Consider the following 24,036-nt stretch of genomic DNA (forward strand, 5'->3'; position numbering starts at 1 on the left):
GTTATGTATTTCTCAAATGGTATTAATATTGTTAAAGTGTTGAATTTCTGGTTATTGAACAAAAATAAATCTTACCTTGGAAGAAAATGAGCCATTTGTTATTCATAGAGTTCATTTGCCACTGATGCTTTTCCCATAGTTTTTGATTTGTTTTGATAATCAGTGGCAATAAAAGATAGCTTTGAAATCAAGAATATGTCATTTGAGAGGATTATTTAGCCTTATCCTCACACCAACTTTCTCAGATATTATAGTCATTCCTCTACTACTCCAAACCTCACAATTATCTTTGTGGGAATGCCATGGAAAAGGCAGTGCATATCGCATTCATGCCTCTTTTCTCTTGCTGAGATGAATGATCTGAGAAAAGTCTTAGACAGGGTGGGTTATCATCTTCTAGGTCTCCATATCTTTGATCTTCAAGGCAAATCAACTTAAAAAAAACCATTAAAAAGGTAATTCTACGATACTTGTGGATCTAAAGCCTTTGACAAATTTTGACAATTATTATATTGTCTGTTATTCTTCTAATAAATAAATATGCTTTCCCTGACCTGTCTTCCTGGGGCATGAATCTCCATGAATCTTATTTAATAAAGAAGCCATGGTGGCACAGTGGTTAGAATGCAGGACTGTAGGCTACTTCTGCTGACTTCTGGCTGCTAGCAGTTTGGCAGATTGAATCTCACCAGGCTCAAGGTTGACTCAGCCTTCCATCCTTCCGAGGTTGGTAAAATGAGGACTCAGTTGGTTGGGGGCTATATGTTGGCTCTGTAAACTGCTTAAAGAGAGCTGTAAAGCACTGTGAAGTGGTATATAAGTTTAATTGCTTATATAAGAAGTATTTGTTTTAACTAGAATGTTTTTCTCTCTAAGTAGCATCCAACTCCATATTTCAACATTCTACACTCAGAAGGATAATATAATACAGGTAGTCCTTGCATAGTATCACTTGTTCAATGACTGTTGAAAGTTATGACAGCACTGAACAAGGAAACATTTGACCAGGCCTTGAAGTTGCAGCCATAATAGTGTCCCTATAGTCACATAATCACAATTTGGGTACTTGGCAACCAGTGCACAATTATGACCCAAAGTAGCATGATCACCATTTTCTACCTTCAGTGCTGGTTTCCAACAAGCAAAATCAGGGAGAAAACTGTCAGAAAGTCACAAGTCACATTCACGACTTGTGGTTAGAACTGCATTTGAGTCACTTAACAACTGCAACCAGAACTGGTGGTTGTAAGGTAGTCAAGTCACACAATTTCTCACTTTAGGACCATATTGCTCTGTGATGGAGTTGCCGTTCCCAACTAGGGTCATTAACTGAGGACTACCTATAATTTTTGGTTATCACTAGGACTATTTGACTGAAGGTCCCAGCTAACCTTGTCATAGTTTTTTGACTGGAAGTACAGTATGTGAAGGTAGATGTAATATAATACATCCAGAATGCTAAACAATGTATGAAAATATATCTTGGATTTTTCATGTTATCTGGATCTGGATAGGGGACATGAGTGATTCACGCTGATCTGTTTCATAGCCATTAACAGTTACCTCTGTATATCCAGGCGAGGTTCAAATGTTTCGCTCACGTTGGACATGTGTACTCCTGGCTGTACTGAACAAGGGTTTGGCTATATCATGTCTCCCAAGGACGATTCAGCTCAAGAATACCTTCAGACAGCATCAAACATTCTCACAGAAGAGGAGCTGCACCAGAAAGCTTTAGATTCTTTTGTTCTTCAGACAGAATTTTTTGTAAGTATTTTGATGTCCCCATTCCCTAATAAGAGTTGATAGTAGCATTAGCCAAACTGGAGCACATCAGTTCTCACAAGGAACTGAAGAAAAGTATAATATTCAGTGATAAATAAGACATTTAAAAAAATTAAATTCATTAAGCTCTAGGCCAGGGGTGTCAAACTTGATTTCATTGAGAACCACATCAGGGTTGTGTTTTACCTTGGGGGGGCATGGCCAGGGAGCGTGGCCAGCTCAATGTCACTCATGTCAGGGGCACCTGTGGTGGCCCCAGTGCTCTGCCAGTGAATGGGCTCCTGAGCTCTGTTTTCGGCTGTGACAGCCTCCTGCAAATCTGCCAGCAAAAATGGAGTTTGGGAGGGCTGCCTGTGGCCCTCGCGAGTTCCATTTTCACTGGCAGAGGCACCGCAAGCCAGTCTTTCACTGTTTCCAGGATGGTCCCACAGGCCAGATCTAAGCACCCAGTGGGCCAGATCTGGCATGCAGGCCTTGAGTTCAACCCCCCTGCTCTAGGCGATATCTAATTAGAAGAAAGGAAAATGTGTTTTTGGTGCCCTGGATCTGGAAATATTTCAAGGATGGCTCAACCCCCTCATTTCATGCATGGATTTCTGGAAACGACCTTCCCTTTAGGACATCATTCAGCAGTCACATTTAACATATTATTCAAACCAATCTCTGCATTTGGAAAGTTTCAAATATATCCCACCTATGGCTGAATAGGGAGGAAATATGGACAGATTTAGGAGACATGACCTTAGTAAAGCAGAACAGCTTTGAAAGGAAGCAAAAGCAACAATTATTTCTATATTTCATAAATATACAACAAAAATAAACTTATACAGTACATCAGCATACAGCATTAGCATCTATCAGAATCAGATTTGTATTCATTTACTGAAGAGTAGGGGCATATAGTAAGAATGGAAATCTGAAAGAATGGAAATGTGACTTGAAGTATAGAAAAAATGGCTGAATGCAGGGAACATTTCCTGTTAATGTAATTTCCTATCCTTAATCTCACAGTATTGACTAACTTAACTTAGATATGATCCATTACACACACCCAAAACCTACATATTCTTGCACCTGTTTTTATGAAGCGTTGCAGGTTTCTTCCTAGTAGCATTGCTGCAACAGTGCTTTCCAGCCTTATTTATATTATCACCAGATGGGACTTCTGCATCATCAGAACACACAGAGTCATTTATAAATATCACACAGTAATTAAAATAAATTGATTAGTTTTACTATTCTTTGTACAGCGGTGCTTTTAATGACTTGCATTCCCCTTGGTCTTATCTTGAGTAATGAAGTGCATAAAATTAACATAGATTTATTTGATATGTCAGAAGTATAATAAGAATTTTTTTATTGTTTTTCAGAGGAGTAACTATATTTTGAGCTGTTATAAGGTTATCCAACGATCAACTAAGTTATTAAAAAGTGCCAGTAGGACAAATATTAGTACAACAAATATTAGATTCAGGCTCGTAAAAAAGTTCAGCCATAGAAATTCGCTCTGTCCCAGTGCAATGTGCTTCCCAGGAATAATTTAATAAAGAAAAGGTAGAGCTGAAATATAAACTGGCTTTTCTTCCTGGAAAAAAATAGAATATAAATCTAAAAATAACAAAAAATTACAATATTACAGTTTAATCCCATTCATATTAAACTAAAATAAAAGGGCTTTCAATATACTGCACAGTTCCTTTACTAGTCAAATTCTTCAATTCATTGGTTTTGAATCTGGATTGAATGAGTTTTCACAAGTATTACAGTGTTCTTTTTTTTAAAATCCACTTAGATCATTTTTAAGTGAAAAGTTATTAGTATTGTAATACGTCTAATATTTCTATGATGCATCTTTCAACAGGCAATTCCAATGAACTTTATTGATCCAAAGGAATATGACATTCCAGGTTTAGTCCGAAAGAATCGTTACAAAACAATTCTCCCTAGTAAGTACATAGAAATCCATTTTTAGTACAGAAGCATTTTGAACTATGTGTTAATTGGTATGTTTGTGAACTTACAAACACTTTTAAACTTGATGGGATTTGCCATAGTGGTGAGTTGTGGGTTAAGATAGGTATTTCCAATTGTCAGGAAAGATCACTGACTTACAGAACCATTTTGGAATTGTTCACCAATTTCCCACAAAGGATATGGATTAAGATCAGCAGTGCAGTACAGGTAGTCCTTGACTTACGACAACAATTGAGCCCAACATTTATGTTGTTAAGTGAGAAATTTGTTAAATGAGTTTTGCTCCACTTTATGACTTTCCTTGCCACATTTGTTAAGTGAATCACTGCAGCTGTTAAGTTAATAACACAGTTGTTAAGTGAATCTGGCTTCCCCGTTGACTTCGCTTGTCAGAAGGTCACAAAAGGGGATCACATGACCCTAGGACACTGAAACCGTCATAAATATGAATCAATTGTCATTTACATCTTTGAACGATAACTAAACGAACTGTTGTAAGCTGAGGACTACTTGTACAAGTAGTCCTCAATTTATGACAACAATTGAGCCCAAAATTTCTGTTTCTAAGCGAGACAATTATTAAGTGAATTTTGCCCCATTTTGTGACCTTTCTTGCCACAGTTATTAAATGAATCACTGCAGTTGTTAAATTAGTTACACTGTCGTTAACTGAAGCTGGCTTCCCCATTAACTTTGCTGGTCAGAAGGTCGCAAAAGGTGATCACATGACCTTGGAGCACTGCAACCGTCATAAATATAAGTCAATTGCCAAGCGTCTGGATTTTGATCATGTGACCATGGTTGTAAGTGAGAAACATTCATAAGTCACTTTTTTCAGTGCCATGGTAACTTTGAATGGTCACAAAATGAACTGTTGTAAGTCAGACTACCTGTACCTGTGACGTTCCTAGGCAGTAACTATGAATCTCACAAATTGAATGTTGAGTGATTTCAGTATCTCTCAGAGCTTGAGAGATAAATTGGTCAAAATCTTTAGTATATCATACCATTTTGACCAATTGTTAGAATTTCTGTTTGGAGGTATCCAAGGTTATTGGGTTGAACTGCATTATGTTTATTATGGAAAATGTTACATTGGATGTTTGTATTTACTATTTATCTGTTCTCAATAATTATTCTGATTATTTTGATGAGATGGACTAAAAAATTATATCAACTGTTCAAAATCCTTCCTGAGATGTGTTTTTCTTCTATTTGAAATATTTCTGTAACATTCGGTCTGTCTTAGCACTTTACAATTGCAATTCCATTCTTTAAAAAAGCTTTAAACAGTTTTCAATTAGAAAAGTTGCCCACAAAATGGAATACGTTGTTCTGAAAATAAAATAAAATATTTAAAAATTTCAAAAATAGATGTTCATTCCAGCTAGAACTGAAAGATAAATAGGCACTTAACTTAATGATCAGTTAGTTGTTTGCAACACTATAGTTAATTGCACTTAGCGAAAGAAATGATAATAGTCTTTAATTCAGCTAATGCATACTGTATTTCTTTTGCGGATTTACAGATTTGTTGTGGGTAATTTCTTTTAAGCCTTTTGTCTCAAAAATTCCACCCTAACCATATGAAAATGGTTGATTTCAGAATTTTCAGGGGGCTCAAACGCAGCACAACATTAAATCCTATAAAATTATAGCAAATCTCTGCCTTTGCACTGGCATTTAGACCTGGCTACATGCAACGTTAATAATGATTAGTTCTGCAATAGGAAAGAACACTTAATTGTGAAAGATACTGCAGCTCCCTGCTCCTTCAGCACTGCTATGTTCTGTTCACTGCCACAAAACGTGGTAAAAGTATTGACTAATATGGCTTGCGAGGCGAATTAGAAAGGGATGTTAAAACTCTTAATGGGTACCAGTAATAGCATCTAAATGCAGCCCTAGGGTTGTATCCCACCGAATATTAGCTGTGGGTGAGCAAAAGCAATGAATGCTTTCTCTGGGCCATCTGGATTGTCTCTGTGGGAAGCAGAATTCTGAATTAGATTCTGAATTAGGCAGATCTTTAGCTGAAACCATAAGGGTCGCTCTTGTGTTTCTTCAAATCAAACCTTTGCCCAGTTCTCAGAATTCCAGATTGAAGGTCTGCTGTGTAATATTTTTGTACAATTCATTTTTGTGGGAGAGAGAGAGAGAGGAGACCTTTTTTGCTCCTTCCAATCTATAACTCATCATTGCTCCTTTCCATTTTCCAGATCCTCACAGCAGGGTGTGCCTTACCTCAGATGATGAAGATGATCCTCTCAGCTCTTACATTAATGCTAATTACATCAGGGTAAGACTGGCAGCTGCGGAGAATCTTTTCTATATAAGTGTTTTTGTTAGGCCTCTATTGTTTTTCAGTAGTTCCAGAATTCCACAATCATTTCAGTCCTTCCAGCATGCTGACAAGAGACACAGATTCAAATCTCAACGTTGTAAAATATACATGCGGTGATTTAAAGTATGACTTGCTAGCAATCTCTGATAGTGAATGACAGTCATGCTTACCACCATAACCTTTAGAATCCAACAAGGCCCCAAAATGGGGTGCCAGTTGTAGCCCTACTCAAATGAATTTTGGCTTAACTATACCTTTTACATAGCATAAATTGCTCCTATTGCCATAGGAACTATTCATTTTTGTATAAATAAAAGTTATGCTGCTGGTGCTTATTTGTTTCACTTGATGTGCAGCGTGAGTGTGAGAATATTTGTTTCTAATTTACTAAACAGCTTCTGAATGAAAACTGAAGGACTGCGGTATACGTATGTTTCAGCACTCATGAACCTTGTTGGATTTTTTGTTGTTGTTTTTTTGCTAGGGCTATAGAGGAGAAGAAAAGGTGTACATTGCTACTCAGGGACCCATAGTTAATACTGTCAGTGATTTCTGGAGAATGGTATGGCAGGAGCATTCTCCAATCATTGTCATGATTACCAATATAGAAGAGATGAATGAGGTAATGCTGAATCTTTTCTATTTTTTTTTTAATTCTGTTTTGTGCCTTCAGTATATTCCTGAATAAAAAATTATTCCATTCATAAAACTAGTCTGCTTTGTAACATGGTAATCAAGGTAAAGTGGTTCCACCACAAAAGCGCGTAGGACAAAATCGCGCTCGACAAAAGCGCGCTGTGACGTCATCACAGCGCGACGAAAAAGATCGAAAAAATGTAAAAATAAAGCTAAAACCTTCCCCTAACCCCCCCAAACCTAACCCTAAACCTAACCCTAACCCTAACTCTTAACCTAACCCTAAACCTAACCCTAAACCTAACCGTTAAAGTAACGAAAAACGTAACGCTAACCCTTATCCTAACCCTAACGCTAACGCTAACGCTCTAAAGCTAACCCTAACCCTTACCCTTACCCTAACCCTAACCCTAACCCTAACCCTTACCTTTGTGTGAATCGGCTTGCTTTAATTTAATTTTTATTAATTTTTATTTGAATTTTTCGATCTTTTTCGTCGCGCTGTGATGACGTCAAAGGCGCGATTTTGTCGATCGCGCTTTTGCCGTCCGCGCTTTTGACGGGTCACGGGTAAAGTTAGAATATAGTATAAACGTTTGATGAATAAAAGCTTTTATCATTTACTTGGGCACCCCAAAGGTCCCTTTTCAAAAGGCAACTGGACTTCCTTTGTTTTTGCTTGAAGACATTTCGCTTCTCATCCAAGAAGCTTTGTCAGTTCTGAACTGAAGAAGCTTCTTAGATGAGAAGCGAAATGTCTTCAAGCAAAAACCAAGAAAGTCCAATTGCCTTTTGAAAAAGCATCTTTGGGACAACCACTATCTGGATGATTGAGTATTTCCATAGACGTATATTTGAGCCACTCCCAAAGTACATTTCCTATTTTTCTTTTGGGGCTAGAGCCTCTTTTTTGAAATATTCCTGTTGCACATTGATTTTGTCATTAGGAAAATGTGATTCTCGCCCTGTTAGTGCTTCAGCTGCAAGGATGAATACTGATCAGAATGTGATTGCAGTAGAGCAGGGCTATCAAACTCAATTTCATTGCAGGCCGCATCAGGGTTGTGTTTGACCTTGGGGGGGGGGCAGGGTATGTGCAGCTGGGGTAGGCTTGGCCAGCTCAACATCACTCATTGGGGCTCCATTTTCAGCCACAATGGCCTCCTATAGTCCTCTACCAGCAAAAATGGAGCTTGAGGGAAGGGGCTGCACCCAAGGGGGCCACCGTTTTGGCTGGCAGATGACTGAGGAGGCCATCACGGCTGAAAATTGAGCCGGGGCGAGCCACACACAGCAGTCCACGGGTCTTAAGTTTGACACCCCTGTACTAGAGGTATGCAGCAGCACCTAGTTTTTCTAGAAAAAAACTGACAAGTACACGAGCAATGATGGGCTAATGTTAAGACCCTACCAATAGGATATCCTGCCAGCAAATTTTGTGGCCCTTTTTTCCACCTGTTCAAAGCTTGTTTTGTTCTGCATTAGCAACTTAGCATGCATTTTGGATTGTCTCCTTGCTTCCCTTTCCAATTGAGCCATGGCACAGGAGGGTAGCTTTAAGAAAACTAAAGTTGAGTTGGAAAAATGTTTGACCAATCATGTAGAAAAGTAGCATAAGTCAGCCCTTACCAATCATGTTGTCATTCTATTCATCGTAATTTACAGCTGCAATATTATAGAGTTGCTACAAAGGAAATGGAAATATTACACATCTGGAGATCTCTGTACACACTTGTGCTTTATCAGAGAGACGTGGCTTAATGAAGTCATTCAGTACTGTTCAAGACTCTGGGACGCTTCACAATTTTTCCATTAAAAAAAGAATTGTGTTGTGACTCAAATATAAATATAGACTGCAGGAGGAATGTTTGTGTTCACGCAATATACGTTAATTCTAATAATGCAAAGATTAGGGCTTCAGTACTGTAGCACTCTTATAAAATGTAATGTGAACTGACAGACAGCCCACAGAAATGCGTGGGTGTTCTTCATTTCAGCTGCTTCAAGACTGAGCTATAGATAGCTACTAGCACTTCTGATAGTGTGTGTGCTCTCTCCCCACCACCTTACACACACACACACATACCCAATGGAATGTTGAAAGAAAAACTGAAAGAACAGAATGAGACATAATTTGCTATGGAAGGAAAAGCAAAGGAAATATAGATTGTGTTTTAAAATGGGCCAGACTTACCTGGGGACTATGCAGGAAAAAATCCCCTAATTCACTCCTATGGGAGATGCAATTGAGAAATGGTTTGGATGGTTTATGAATATTGCAATCCAAGCCTGCTTTCCCCTAGTCACAAGGCCCAAGACATCCAAAAGCAGCCCATCCTGTGCATCTCAGTGCACACATACACACAAAAACTGAAGCAACAGAAACACACACACATACACACACACACACACACACACACACACACACACAGCTTAAATGTATCTGTTTAGACCTCACAGATACACTTGTATACATACACATCAGTGGTGGGTTTCAAAAATTGTTCGAACCTACTCTGTGGGTGTGGCCTCCTTTGTGGGAGCGGCTTGCTGCCCATGTGACCGGATGGGAGTGGCTTGCTGCCTATGTGACCGGATATGAAGATGCCGACGACACTTGTCAGAACCACCTTAAATTACCTCACCCACAGCACTGGCATGCATAAGAATATGATGTAAACTTGTTTTTTTAAAGGCATCTTTGGTTTGCGTTAAAACAACTTCAACACACGCAATGTTCTGATTGCACCACAAACGCAGTCGTCATCCTTACCTTTCACAGAGGCACTGAGTTTTATCAGTATGAGCATGATAGTGTAGAATAATCATATCCAAGGACCAGTGGTGGGTTTCAAAAAAGTTTGGAACCTCTTCTGTAGGTGTGGCCTGCTTTCCGGGTCCACTGGTGGAACCTCTTCTAACTGGTTCAGTAGATTTGACGAACCGGTTCTACCGAATAGGTGCGAACTGGTAGGAACCCACCTCTGATACACATGTAGGAAATGTGTGTTGCACACTCCCAGATTAGCCCATAGAACAGAAACTATATATCACACAAATACAGAGAGATGAAAATATTTCTTCATTACAAAGTATACAGAGTAATATACAAAGTATAGCTACTATTAGTTAAGGGGTAGAAAAAATCTGGATGCTTTCCCATGTTTGACAGTGGACAAACATGAATGGGTAGACTCCAGCAGATGGGAGGACAAAACTGAACATTCAGCAGAAGAAATAGTTGGCATTATACAACAATAACATTTCTCATCTACCTATCAAATTTCACACCAGGTGCAGTTTTCAGGTCATCTTCACAGCCAACCCATATAGAGGACATTATAGATCTCAAATTGAGTGGTAATAAGAGCATTATTGACAACAGATAGTCCTGGATTTACAACCATTCATTTAGTGACCATTCAAAGTTCAACAGCACTGAAAAAAGTGACTTACGGCCATTTTTCACATTTACAATCATTGCAGCATCTCCACTCCCTCTCTTTCACCTATTTTAATCCTATGCTTTCTATTTTCTTCTCTCTTTGTCTGAGTCTTCTGGGAGTATAGTTTATATCAGAAATGTCAAACTCAAGGCCCGGGGGCTGGATTCAGCCTGCAGGGTGCTTAGATCTGACCCACAGGGCCATCCTAGAAAAGGCAAAGGACTGGCATGCATTGCCTCTGCCAGTGAAAACGGAGCTTGCGAGGGATGCGTGCAGCCCTCCCAAGCTCCATTTTCATTGGGAGAGTGTTGCAAGACGACATCACAGCTGAAAAGCGAGCTTGCGAGGGCTGCAGGCAGCCCTCCTGACCTCCATTTATGCTGGCAGAGGGTTGCAAGAAGCCATCACAACTGAAAATGGAGCTTGGGAGCCCATTTTCGCTGGCAGAGCCTTGGGCCACCACAGGTGCCCCCAACATGAGTGATGTCAAGATGGCCATGCCTAACCCCGAGGTCAAACAATGCTGATGCGGTCCTCAATGAAATTGAGTTTGACACCACTGCTTTATATGCTTGTGGAAAGTTCTGAATTGTCTATAAAGTTATTTCTTGTATCCTTGTATAATACATATGACAGTATAACATAAATTTGTTTTAATGTTTTTTTAAAAACAAGTTCCTGTAAATGTTCTAGCCTTGTTATCTGTATCTCATTCTTCCAAAAATTAAATAGCTTTCGGCATGATGGTGCTTTTTTATTATAGTCTCAAATGGGTCTAAATTTAATTTTGTTGTTTTTGAACCTTGAATCCTACATTTTAATTTAATCTTGTCATCATCAAAGTTAAAATTTGAATTGAAACATGGCTGCTTTGCAACTCCCTACTGGTTCCTTTTGTTACTGTAATAATGACATGAGAAAATTGAATGTGATAGGGTTTTCATTTCTGCAGTTCTTAAACCAAGAAAAATATAGAAAAATATATGGTTTAATGGGGAGTTGGGGGGAGAGAGCCAAACATTCTGACCCAGGTAAAATACCATTTTGCATCAGTTAATATTTTTACTTATCCCATAAGTGATTTCTGAAAACATTCTGCCATAATTCAAATTATGCTTTTCGTAAGCTTATTAGAGCATATTTACTTTTTGCAGACACCTGCCTTTATAGCTGTGATTTTATTTTTACCTAGAAATGTACAGAATACTGGCCAGAAGAACAAATTGCCTATGAAGGAATTGAAATTACAGTTAACAGAGTCATACAAGCAGATGATTATCGGTTAAGGCTTATTACCCTAAAGGTAAGATATAAAGTAAGGGATTACTCATAGACAATTCATTTTTTTTTTAGAAATATTCTTTTCAGGATCATGCTGGTGCTGTTTTTTCTAAATTTCATTTGGGTACGCAGCACATTGTTCTAATTGTGCAGCTTGGGATCCAAAAATTATAGCCTAACATATTTGCAGAGCTCCAGATTGAAGGAAGCTTTAGTAATGTTGATAGAAAGAATATGTCTAATATGAAGGCCATCAAGCTTTTTGTAGAACAATGAGAATTATGAGCCATTCCACTGGCAATTTATTACCACCTGTTTTCTCAATAGGCATTTCTGACCTGCTTTTGTTAAAAAGTCTTCCTAAATGTACTGACTTTATAACAACTTTAGTATTTGTACCATAGCTAGATTCCTATATTTGAGTAGGTTAGATGTTGTAAATCAGGTCTGTAAGATCTTTCATGTGACTGGTGTGACTATTGTTGAACCTCTATGGTGACCACAATATGGAAGTATCTGCACTCTGCAGTGATCTCACCAATTGCCAGAAAACCTTCAATGGAAACTTTATTTCTGCAAACACATTCATACAGATTTCAGTGCTGGTTCTCAGACACTTTTCTTTCATCCTCAAAAGATCAATCCTTCTAAAGATAGAAATAAATATTTATAATTCATGCCTTTCTCTAACACTGTTTCTATAAAGTAAGTTGAGTAGAGAAACAAAATAATAATAATGAATTACAGAATTATCTTATTATTTTAGCAGCCCTTTTTTGCCTAGAGAAGTTGAATATTTTAATACCCATTCTAAAAACCAGCTAAATATATATTTCTAATATGTATATTTTTCAGCAAAGTTCCCCCCCCCCAAACCCTCCATGGAATATAATTTTCAGGAATCTTCAAACAAATGCCAGTAGTTTGTATATATCAACAAAGAGTGTTAAAAGTCTGAGTCATCAAAATTGTTACCTTTGGCAATTCAGGGCTGCGTTTTGTGATTTCTCTAATGAGAGATGTTTTTCATATTTGCAAAGAAATTCATGTGTTGAATTTCTAATTCACTTGCTCCCAATTTTCTTGCTCACTGTCTTATAGAATGGCGAAGAAACAAGAAATCTGAAGCACTACTGGTATACATCTTGGCCAGACCAAAAGACCCCTGATCAAGCACCAGCGCTGCTCCAACTGGTTCAAGAAGTGGAAGAAGCCATGCAACATGCAGAAGAAAAGAATGCTCCAATCATTGTTCACTGCAGGTAAACTATTAAACATTGTTAGAAAGAAAAGAGAGGGGAAAAATGATACTTAGGTAATTTTCCTATATCCCTGACAATCATTTGAAACATCCTTGACTTTTAATGTTATATACAATACTGAGTTTATCTTTCACTTTTTCTTTGCCATTTTAGACACACCTTTTCTATGTGTCCACTCTTAACATTCTAGCAAGGAAATATCCCTTACATCTAAACTGGTAGAATCCAGAGGAACAAAATTTCCACATTGGGTTTCACTGTAACTGACTCTCTTGTGCCTGTTAACACAGTGCAGATGAAATGTAAAATGTGCAACCATTTCATTTCTCTGAAATGGTATAGGGTCCTGCTTGAGCAAGTGGTTGGACTAGGAAAACCTCCAAGGTCCCTTCCAGCTCTGGTGCTCTATCTGTTATCGTGTTTTAATAATAGGCTTATTGTGTATTTTTACTGACCAGTCCTGGATCTGATTCACAATGTGTTGCCATTCCCCATCATTTTTCTCTCTTCCCTTGTAGCATTGCCCCCGAAAGGGCCGCTAGAGTCCGGGGTTCTCCTGGCCCTTTTGATATGGCCACCTGTCTGCACTGGTCCCTCACTCAGGCACCTCTACTGGCCTGGGTCATGTAGGGTTGTGGTGGTCAGTCTCCTCTCAGCAAATATGTTACATGGTGCGGTGAGGGTCAGTCTTTTCCCAGGCGGTGGGTCATATGATAAGATGGTATTCATGTGGCTAGTCTTCCTTTCGCTCTCTCTCTCTCCTCTCCCTCTCTTGAATTGCCTGCTGAGCTCCCCTTCCACTGCCTCTCTCCTTCATGGATTCTCTACTTGCTCCACAGAAGCTTCTATCCTATCCCTCCTTTTCACCTCAGGCTTCCCCCCACAGAAACCTCTCCTCTTTTTTCCCTCAGGCTTGCCCCACGGTAGCCTGTCCTATCCTGTCCCCCCTTCTCTCCCTCAGGCTTTCCTCACAAGCTCCTCTCCTATCCCCCCTTTCTCCCTCAAGCTTGCCCCAGGGAAGCCTCCTCTATTGTACCACCTTTTTTCCCTCAAGCTTGCCCCATAGAAGCCTCTCCTATCCCCTTTTCTTCCTCAGGCTTGCCCCACAGAATCCTCTCCTATCCTCTCTCCTTCTCTCCCTCAGGCTTGCCCCACAGGAGCCTCTTCTATCCTCCCTATTGCCTTCACTCCCCCTCTCTTTCGCCAGGCTTCTTTCTCTATTTCCCCATTAAGCCTCTTTTCCTATCCTCTCAGGCCTCCTTTTCCCCAGCCTCTCTCTCTCTCTCTCTCTCTCAAAAAAAGGCCGCCTTCCTCCTCACACACTTCCTCGGTCCCCTCTTCTTCCCACCAAAACCACCTCCTCCTATTCCCTTCTCCCCACCCTGCTACACCCCTATTATCCATTGTAATGTGCTGCAGATACTATAGAGATCAGTTTAAAAATATGTCTCAATCATCAATTATAAATGAAAATCAAATATTAAAGCATGAGCTCCGTCATACCACAACCACTTTAGGAGGATAGCCGTGCCCAACTAAAAAGTAATTATTTCCTTTGAGACAATGTCACCCAGGGCTAATTAGTTTTCAGAACTTCCTGGAATACACAGAGCACAGCAATCAGTCAATCAGTGAGAAACTATCTCCCATGTGAGCAAGCAAAGTTCAAGAGCAACACCCCTAAAGATGTGTTACTTTCTAACAGGACCCTGCCTCTTTGGAGGAGCTTTCTATGATGTTCCACAGCATATTGCTACTACTGAGTGTACCAAGGAAGCCTCTGATTATAAATGCAATAAGCAGATTTCATAGAAATCTTTGCAGGACTTGTAACCAACTACTGGTTAATTCCACCCTCAGGAAAATATTCAATTGAGCTGTATAATTTGAGACATAACCATTGCAAATATATTTCTGATTTATTTTTCATATCATTTGACTTTGGTGAGCAGAAAGAAGCATTTAACATTTTAAAGCTAAATTCATTTTAGTAAGATTACAAAATGAAATATTGTATAATGAATATTTATGTTGTTATGCAAAATTGTTGTAAGTACCCCTTGTACAAGCACATTATGGATAATGGGATAAAGGTATCATGAATCTCTACAGCATTTTTCATAAACACAAGCCATGTGAGAACATAATGTGCTATCATAATCTAAAGTAATAAAGTACCATTTGTTCTGAATGTTCTAAAAGTATATTTTTTATGTTATAATGCAGTCATGTAGCTGTGCTATTGTGCTCTTTAAATTCAGTATTTCTCATTTTAACAGTTTGCTTTAAATTTACATTAACATAATTCTTTACATTCTACGTCAAGGCATATTATTTGCAACTTGCTTCCAATGTGTATGTATTCCTTTTCATCATTTTCCCCCCCTTGGAGACTACATTTATAGCATTCATTTCCATTCTTCTATATATCCCCATATATTATAGTAGTCCCATACAAATCATTAACATGCTGCATCAAGCATTTCCTTGCTTTAATTTCTCCCCAAATTATTTCATCACTTCTAATTTTAATTCCATTCCCTGCTTATGTCTCTTTGTTTAGCTGTCTTCACTCACTTCTAAAACAATTTTAATGTCTTATCAAAATGTTCTGCCTCTTTTAATCTTAATTCTTCCTTGCTTTCTTCACATACTTTTCTCACAATTATCTTTTCTTTCTGTACACATTATATATTTCCCTTATACTCGGTTTTTGCAAGAGTTACCTATAACCTATTCCTCTTCATCATTCCACCAAATATCCATTTTCATGCTTCCCATTCATGCAATCCCATATATGTCTTGGCACTTTGCAATATAATTCTCACTGTATTCCAATCAAATTCCACAGTCTCTTTCCTTACACTCACTTTCCACAGTGAGGGATCCTTGGTGAACTCTAAGCTTGCTTGTTTTCTTGCTGATGTTTCATTACCCAAACTAGGTAACATTATCAGTGCTAGTGGACTGATAGACTAGCTCTGATGATGTGTTACCTAGTTTGGGTAATGAAACATCAGCAAGAAAACAAGCAAGCTCAAAGAGCTGCCAAGGTGGCGCAGTGGATAGTGTGCAGTACTGCAGGCCACTTCAGCTGACTGCTATCTGCAGTTCAGCGGTTCAAATCTCACTGGCTCAAGGTTGACTCAGCCTTCCATCCTTCCGAGGTGGGTGAAATGAGGACCCAGACTGTGGGGGCAATATGCTGACTCTGTAAACCCCTTAAGGAGGGCTGAAAGCCCTATGAAGCGGTATATAAGTCTAACTGCTAACTGCTAAAGAGCACTAAGACCCCTCATTTCAACCCTGAGCTATAATTATTCTCCTTTATTGGTACTTTCCACACCGAAGCCACAGGTTTCCATAAGCCATGATCATTATCAATTGGGAACATGATCAGTCAAGGCTTTCACATTTAATAATATTGAAAAGTATAGTTTACATTACTTTCACTTCATTGATGCCTTGAATTTCTTCACTGGGAGTCAGTGTGACTTGCAAAGCAGTGATGCTATATAGACAAACCATGATTTGTTCCAAACCACATGCAGTCTTACATTCTGGACTAATAGCAGCTTTTGAAAGCAATTCATGAGCATCCTATGGAGAACAATTTACAACTGAGAGCTACATAAGATGTGAATAAAGCAGAACATCCTGCTTCAAGAATGGGTGCACAAAATGAATATGGAGGTCCTCTTGGCCATAGCTGCCACCTGTTCTTTGACCATCAGCCCCAAAGACCTCTACTCCATTGTGTATCATCTGTGTCTAGGGGTGTGCTATCCATCTAAGTCAAAAATAGTCTCCACAACTCTGAGGCCCTAAAACCCACAGCTACTTGATCTTGCTAGAATTGAGTTAAGACCTGTTCTTTCTGATCCAGACTGTTACAGCCTCCAGGCATTGGGAAAGAATCTGAACAGTATCATTTGGACAACTCAGGGCAAAGAAGTACGGTTGAATATCATCAACATATTGATGGCATTTAACCTTGTGTTAATGAATGATCTCACCAGATGTTAGATAGGAGTGGGGAGAAAGTCATGGTTTCAGAATGTAAGAATTCAGGGCTGGATCTCCCTCCTCCTAACCTTGGCTGAAACCAATCTCAAAGATGGAAAAGAACTACCGCAGAACCATACTTCCTGCTCCTGACCCTGCTCCCCCCACAAAGGAGCCCAAAAGAATGCTATAATCTAGGTGGAACCTTAATTAAAAAAACAGCAGATGAAATATTAATGAGGTTAATAGGAAGGATTAATATGAAATTAAATACAACACAAAATCTTTTAATGAAGCAATATATATTTCTTAAGTAATTTCCAATAGAGAATAGTATGAAGGGTATGCATATACATATTACCAAGGGGGGGGGGAACCCAATCAAATATAACATCTGTAGATCTGAGTGGAATGACTACATCAGTTGCATTTCTTCTTCCTGAGGGCTTAGCTGTTGGCCCAAATAATTTAAGTGACAATGATGGAAAGTCATCTAAGAAGCTTTCAGCAGAGCTAAAGACTTGCAAAACAGAGATGCTCTTGGACCATGAAGTAATTGTTACTTGCTGTTTATTTAAAATGACATGTTGACATATAAAAGCTGACAGAAACCAGATGCCTCACATAACATCTCTCTGGAACTTTATCCTGTAACATTTTATCCAATAAAACTGCTAACCTTTTTCTGAAATAATACAGGGCCAATGGTAAAAGATATTCTGCTGGTTTTTGTTGCATAAGCCAGATAAAGAAAACGTAAGCTCATTAAAGAGTCTTTTCATATGTTCGGTCCACATTCGGTCTGTGGGTTGAGTAGCCCTTCTATCTACTCCCCACACATTCTAGAATAACAGCCCCCCATCACACACCTACCAGTAATTTGCAGTCAGAGGATAATATGTGAGAAACCAGAAGGTCACCACATTTATACACATGGACAAGAAATCACTTTGGGGAAGCAAAGAGTTTCAGTCTACTAAAGACTTCTATTCCTATACGCAACCATATTGTCTGAAATAAATAATAACACTTTCCTAAAATTTGAGAATACATGGTAGAGCTAAAGAGTTACATTCAGTACCAATAAAAGAGAATATTCGCAGCTCAGAGTTCAAATGAGTCCCTGGTTTTACATGATGAAAACTCTTTAATTTCACAACATCTGGACAGACTTAACCATAGTTGCAATTGGGAAAATGTGACCATCCTGGACCAAGACCAAAATGCTAGGGAATTTCTAGAAGCCTGGATCTCACATAGACATAACTGTATCTCTATACTATGCAAAAGAAGCAATCAACAAGCCCAAAAGGGAACAAAAAGGTCAAAAAACGCCTCCCCACCAGCAAATAGCACCCAGTTGAGCACAGATTAACTCCATCAGACCAACAATCAAGAAGTAAACAATACTCTATACCCCAATCAAGGAGACTTCCAAACAAGTTAATAGTAAACAGCCCAACAAAAGAATCTCTAAGACCACCCTCACCAACACTGAGAGAGCAAGCCACTAAAATATAAAACGAGAACAAACCCCATTCCTTACTAGCACCAATGACATTTCATTACCTAATTTTAGGTAATGAAACATCTGCAAGAAAAAAACCAAGATCAGAGAGCACCAAGGACCCTGAGTTATGTTCAATTTTCTGCTTTGACTCTTGACTTCTGAATGGTGTTATAATATCCCCCTGACCTTAAACTCATGAACTCAGTCCCAGATGGAAAAGATGGAAAACTCAGTCCCAGATGTGAAGAAGGTGTTCTAAACAATGTTTTATTTTTTTGGAAGATCTTTGTCGTCACTTTTTGTTTCTTTCTCTGGCCAGTGCAGGGATTGGGAGAACAGGCTGTTTTATTGCTACCAGCATTTGCTGCAAACAGTGGAAAAATGAGAGCATGGTTGATATACTCAGAACAACTTGCCAGCTACGGTTAGACAGGTAAGATAATTTTTCTGTTCAAACCAAGTCTATTGTAGCCTTCCCCTAAGTGCTGCCTCCCAAATGTCTTGGTCACCTGATTTATTTTTTATTTTATTTATTTATTAACTTGATATGCCATTCATCTCACTATCAAGCAACTCTGGGGGCATTACAAACATCATAAAAACAAAGGAACAAAACATTAAATATTAAAATCGATCAGGAATAATGGGAATTATAATCCAGAGTATTTTGTAGACATCAGAGTGTGGAAGGTTGCATTCTTAATCCAGCACTCAATAGCATTTATTACTTTATAATATGTAAACAGGTATTTGCTTCAGAATAAAACTGTGAATGTACAAATATGGGAAAAGTCAGTGATTTAACCATAAAAATATTATAGTTTGAAAAAAGTGTTAAAATTCTTGATTTTTGATATTTTTTTCTGTGTAGCACTGATTTTATTCCACTTAATTTTATTCACTTTTTCTGTTTTTATTGCCTAAGAACACAGTGGATGAGATGGACTTTTAACTAATCTTAGAATGAATCATTATGGATTTTTTTTTCCAGTTGTGAGTTCAATGAGATCAATGCAACCAATTCTGTTGTTTTTAAGTACAATGACAATAAATATTATACTTAATATTATTTCCAAAACAATTATGTGTCAAATTAAAGCTTAACCTTCTATGTATATTAATTCAGTAGTATTTTTTGAAAAATAAACCTCGTTTGCATTTGACAGATAATCCTGTATTTAAATATTTGTTCAGAAAAAGACTTAGCAGGAATGTATTTCTCCTTAGTAGCTTAATTTAAGTATAGAATCCAAAAACAAAACTCTCACCCTCCCACATCCTCTGAGATTGAAATGATTATTTTAGAATGGGCTTTAAAATTTTAAGTGATTTAAGAACTATAGTTCAGTTTTACTTGTGTTCATTCTTTTTTGTTGATAACTCTTTTCAAATGTGGCACTAAGCTTGCATTTTCCAAAGGGTTCCATAACCTACCAACCGATTTCTACTGTTAAAATTCATTAGCCATCTAACTACAGCAAACAAATGCATTGAAATCAGTTTCCTTTCTGAATACCTTTTTGTTCTGTCCCCCTTCTTCGCTCGTTAACAGACTACAGGCAGACAAACTTAAAAGGAAAGCACTTTATCAGTTCTTGGCTCAGACTGGCTGCGAGCCCAAAAATAAACATAAATAAAGTTTCTGACGAGAAGGTAACAGAATACAAAACAAAACTCTTACAATAATTCACTTCTCCAAGTGTCTCCTTGAATCAGGGTTACAGAAAGCAAATCACTTCTCCAAGTGTCTCTCACAAACAAACCATGACCGATGAATGATGAACGAATAAATGAACGTTGACTCCTGCAACCAGGGCGTGGCACCATCCGTCCTTTTATCACCAGAAGACGCCACTAACGAGCCCCAGCTGCATTGTTAATCTTGCATCCCGAAAAGACTCACAGGAGACTTCTGCTGAGTCACAACACCTTTTTATGAAAAAGCATTAGAGCTAGCAATAAAGTTGCCTGCTTCCTAAGTCAGTCTTAAATGTGACCTTTTATATTTGGTCTTGCCAGATTCACTTAACAATTGTGTTACTAACTTAAAAACAGCAATGATTCATTTAACAACTGTAGCAAGAAAAGTCTTAAAATGGGACAAACTCAGTTAAGAAATGTCTCACATAACAACACAAATTTTGGGCTCCTTTGTGGTTGTAAATCAAGGACTGTACTATACTGTATAACTTTTCTGGAAGTAAAACTAGTTTCCTCATCTTTTAAAAATTTAAATTCTTCCTTGCTTGTCTTTCCAGGGGAGGAATGATCCAGACTAGTGAACAATATCAGTTTGTCCACCATGTCATGAGCTTGTATGAAAAGCAATTCATTAGAGCATCAGCAGAAGAATGAAGATTCAGAATCATTTATTATGATGAAGACCAAGGGAACTCTGATCAGAATCCCATGTACGACCGAGCTGAGAAGATTTCAGAATTTCAGAGCAGAAGATATTTATTTATACATATAAATATAAATATATATATATAGTTTTACTTTCATATTGCTTTATTTTGCATTCGAGAATTAAGATACTGCTTTTTTTCAACATGTGACAGGGTGATATCTTCACTTTAAAAATAAAAATTCCTGTTTATACTGTAAATAAAATTGATAGCTTCATTTGTTCCAGAAATTTAAAACATCATCACTTTTGCTACTTAAAAAGACAAAAAAAAACAACCCAAACCCTTGTTACTAGATCCAAATACAATGTGAATCTCTTTGATAGCTGTCTTGCTGAAGTCTGTAATGTATGTTTACTAAGCTTGAAAACTAACTTTTCTGCCTTTTTTCTGAATGATTGTTTTTACATTTTAAACTACCGGATACTGTGTATATCATAAAATCTTCTGGGCCTCTGCATTAAAGGATTCAAGTGAATTCATACTGAAAAAAACCCATGTTTTGTGCCTTGTGTACTTGTTGAAAACAATCAGTCCTACAAAGTATAGTGACTGTAGTGTCATTGTAAAGCAAAAAACACAAAGTGAAGATACCCATCTTGGCTACAAACAAAAAAAATAGGCGGCCAGTTTTTTCTTAGGTGAAAAGCAGAAAAAAAAGTGCAAGTATTTGAAAAGCAAGTAAACACTCATGTACTTAAAATTTTTAAATGACAAATAGTATCAATTAGGTACTATGATGGTTGCTATTGGAATAAAGAAATAAGCAAACAATTACTGGAAAATATAGAATTTTAAAAAAAATTTTCTTTTGGTATAGCTTTTTTTTGATGCTTTAAAAGGGGAAATTTTTTGGGCTTTTCTATTGCAGAGACTTAATGGATAAAATTTACGGTCCCTGGATCAGTTCTAAAAATAAGATTGCAATTATAGTTTTAGCATTGTCACTCTGGAGGAATTTGTTATATAGTTACTGTATGTATTATGATAATGCTTCTTCACATTCCTAACTCGCAGTTTAAATCCTACTTTAAATCAGATTGTGGTTCAATTGGAAGCAAGGATTTAGAGTTCTTTGCGGTAGTACAAATGTAGAATATAGTAATTGAAAAAATGCTAGTAAGTAAATAAATACAATTGTAAAAGAGAGTAACAAGCTCTCACATGTAATATTTCCAGCTGAAACCATAAATTAAATATTCCTGAAGTTAGCTGGGCCTCTTCTGCATCAACAAAATCCCTTCATTAAAGGCTCTTAAGTAAATTTGGAAGTCATAGGAGAAGCTAATGTGTTGTGCATGTCTGAATGTAGTGTCCATTTATAAACCAGAAGGAGAAGCAATTCCACTCACAACATTAAGTTTAAAATTTCCCCTGTCCAGTCATGACTGACTCAAGGGAGTGTTGCTCATCTCTGATTCTCAATTGAGGGAACCTGTGTATCTGAGAGGTGCTTACATCATGTAACCAGTATGAAAGTACAGAACGCAGTAACCTTTCCGCCAAAGTGGTACCTACTTATCTACTCACATTTGCATGCTTTCAAACTGTGACATTTGAGCTGGGGCAAGTGAGAGTTAACCCTGTTGCACGACATTCTGGTCTCAAACCCAGGCTGACAACTTTCCAGATGACAAACACAACATCTTTAATCACTGAGACATTGCATCGCCCATTCACAACGCATGTGTCTTAAAAAGTGATTTATTTCAATGAAGAATCATCATGCTTGTCCGAGTCAAGGTCTTATATCTTACTCTTGACTAAATTCCACTGAATATCAGTAAAAAAATTGAAAGCAGGAGGCTGAAGAAATTTCACTTCTTGCAATGGGTACAAAATGCTTGGTCTAAAAATATTCACAATAAAAAGGTATAATGAATCTCCTTTGCTCAGTATGGCAAATAAAGAGCTGGATATCGAGACAAGTAATTCTAATTTCAGATATTAATATATACTCTACAGATAGTCCTCGACTTACCACAATTGTGCCCAAAATTTCTATTGCTAAATGAAACAGTTATACAGTGAGTTTTTCGCCCCATTTTATAATCTTTCTTACTACAGTTGTTAAGTGAATCACTGCAGTCAATCTGGCTTCTGAATTGAGTTTGCTGGTCAGAAGATTGCAAAAGGAACAGTCATAAATATAGTTAGTTGCCAAGTGTGTGGGTTTTGATCATGTGACCATGAGGATGTTGCAACAATAATAAATGTGAAAAACTCTCATAAGTCATTTTTCAGTGCTGTTGTAACTGGTCACCAAATGAACGGTTTTAAGTTGAGGACTATGTATATTAGCATAGCAGAGTGTAGAAGAACTTCAGGGAAGCAGAATAATAAAATAGAAAAGAGTTGAAAGGGACTTTGGAGATCTAATCCAACTCTCTACTCAGGTAGGAGAACCTATACCCGGGATGGCGAACGAATGACACCTGTGCCACAAGTGGCAAGCGTAGTCATTTGTCAGGGCATGTGAGGTGTTACCCTGACAGTTGTCCAGCGCGTATGCCCGTGCTGGCCAGCTGACTTCAGCCTTTTTTTGAGGCCATTTTTTACCCACCAGGCTCCAGAGGCTTTATAGGAGCCTGGAGACGACAAAAACAGCCCCCTCCCCCGGAGGCCCTCCCTCCGGAGGCTTCAGGAGCCTTCCTGAAGCCTCTTGAGCGCAAAAAACCAGCCCTATGGGCAAACCGGAAGTTCAGGAATGGACTTCCAGTTTGCTCGTAGAGCAGGTTTTAGTCCTCCGGAGCCTTCAGTGGCTTTCCGGAGGCTTCCCTGAAGGCTCTGGAGGGAAAAAAATGACCCTACGACCAAACCGGAAGTGACTTCCAGTTTGTCCATAGGGCCGTTTTTAGTCCTCCAGAGCCTTCATGGACCTTCAGGAGGCTTATAAAGCCTCTGGAGCCTGGGGAGGGTGAAAAAAGCTGGAAAAAAATGGGGAAGCGCTGGTCATGCGCGCATGCATATTGAGGGGGGGTCGCGCATTGCATTATGGGTGTGGTACATCCACACGCAACCCCATGCACTTCCCCCCTTTTGGCACGTGAGCCAAAAAATGTTTGCCATCACTGACCTACAGTACAGTAGCAACAGTGCTAAACTTTCTCCATTTGTAGACAGTCTGTCTTACCGTGGACACATGAACAGCAAGGCTTTTAGAGATACTTTTGTAACCCTTTCCAGCTTCATGCAAGTCAACAATTCTTGATCGTAGGTCTTCTGAGAGCTCTTTTCTGCGAGGCATGGTTCACATCAGACAGTGCTTCTTGAAACCAGTAAACGCAAAGTTCAGAGCACATTTTATGACCAATTCATGCAAAACTCCACATAATCCCAAGGGGTTCACATACTTTTTCTTGCAACTGTATACCATTCTGGACAA

General features: G+C 38.4%; 1 protein-coding gene across 4 annotated transcripts in view; it reads left to right on the forward strand.

Moving 5' to 3' along the window:
• Positions 1-21,109, forward strand: part of PTPN5 (protein tyrosine phosphatase non-receptor type 5) — a 45,257-nt gene extending 24,148 nt beyond the window's left edge. Inside the window, exons 6-13 of one of the 4 annotated variants that reach the window (XM_087717010.1) lie at positions 1,578-1,767; positions 3,647-3,731; positions 5,979-6,058; positions 6,588-6,725; positions 11,378-11,488; positions 12,568-12,728; positions 18,563-18,676; positions 20,502-21,109. In XM_087717010.1, coding sequence (XP_087573136.1) covers positions 1,578-1,767; positions 3,647-3,731; positions 5,979-6,058; positions 6,588-6,725; positions 11,378-11,488; positions 12,568-12,728; positions 18,563-18,676; positions 20,502-20,598 — 976 coding nt within the window. In that variant the 3' untranslated portion in view covers positions 20,599-21,109. The remainder of the gene's footprint in view (positions 1-1,577; positions 1,768-3,646; positions 3,732-5,978; positions 6,059-6,587; positions 6,726-11,377; positions 11,489-12,567; positions 12,729-18,562; positions 18,677-20,501) is intronic. The other 3 variants (XM_087717015.1, XM_087717020.1, XM_087717012.1) reach the window with 3 other exon arrangements.
• Positions 21,110-24,036: the final 2,927 nt, after the last annotated feature.

This window comes from Thamnophis sirtalis, unplaced genomic scaffold (genome assembly GCF_051295495.1).
Source record: "Thamnophis sirtalis isolate CommonGarterSnake01/CBP01778 unplaced genomic scaffold, rThaSir2_p1.2 scaffold_1, whole genome shotgun sequence".
Classification (NCBI taxonomy): Eukaryota; Metazoa; Chordata; class Lepidosauria; order Squamata; family Natricidae; genus Thamnophis; species Thamnophis sirtalis.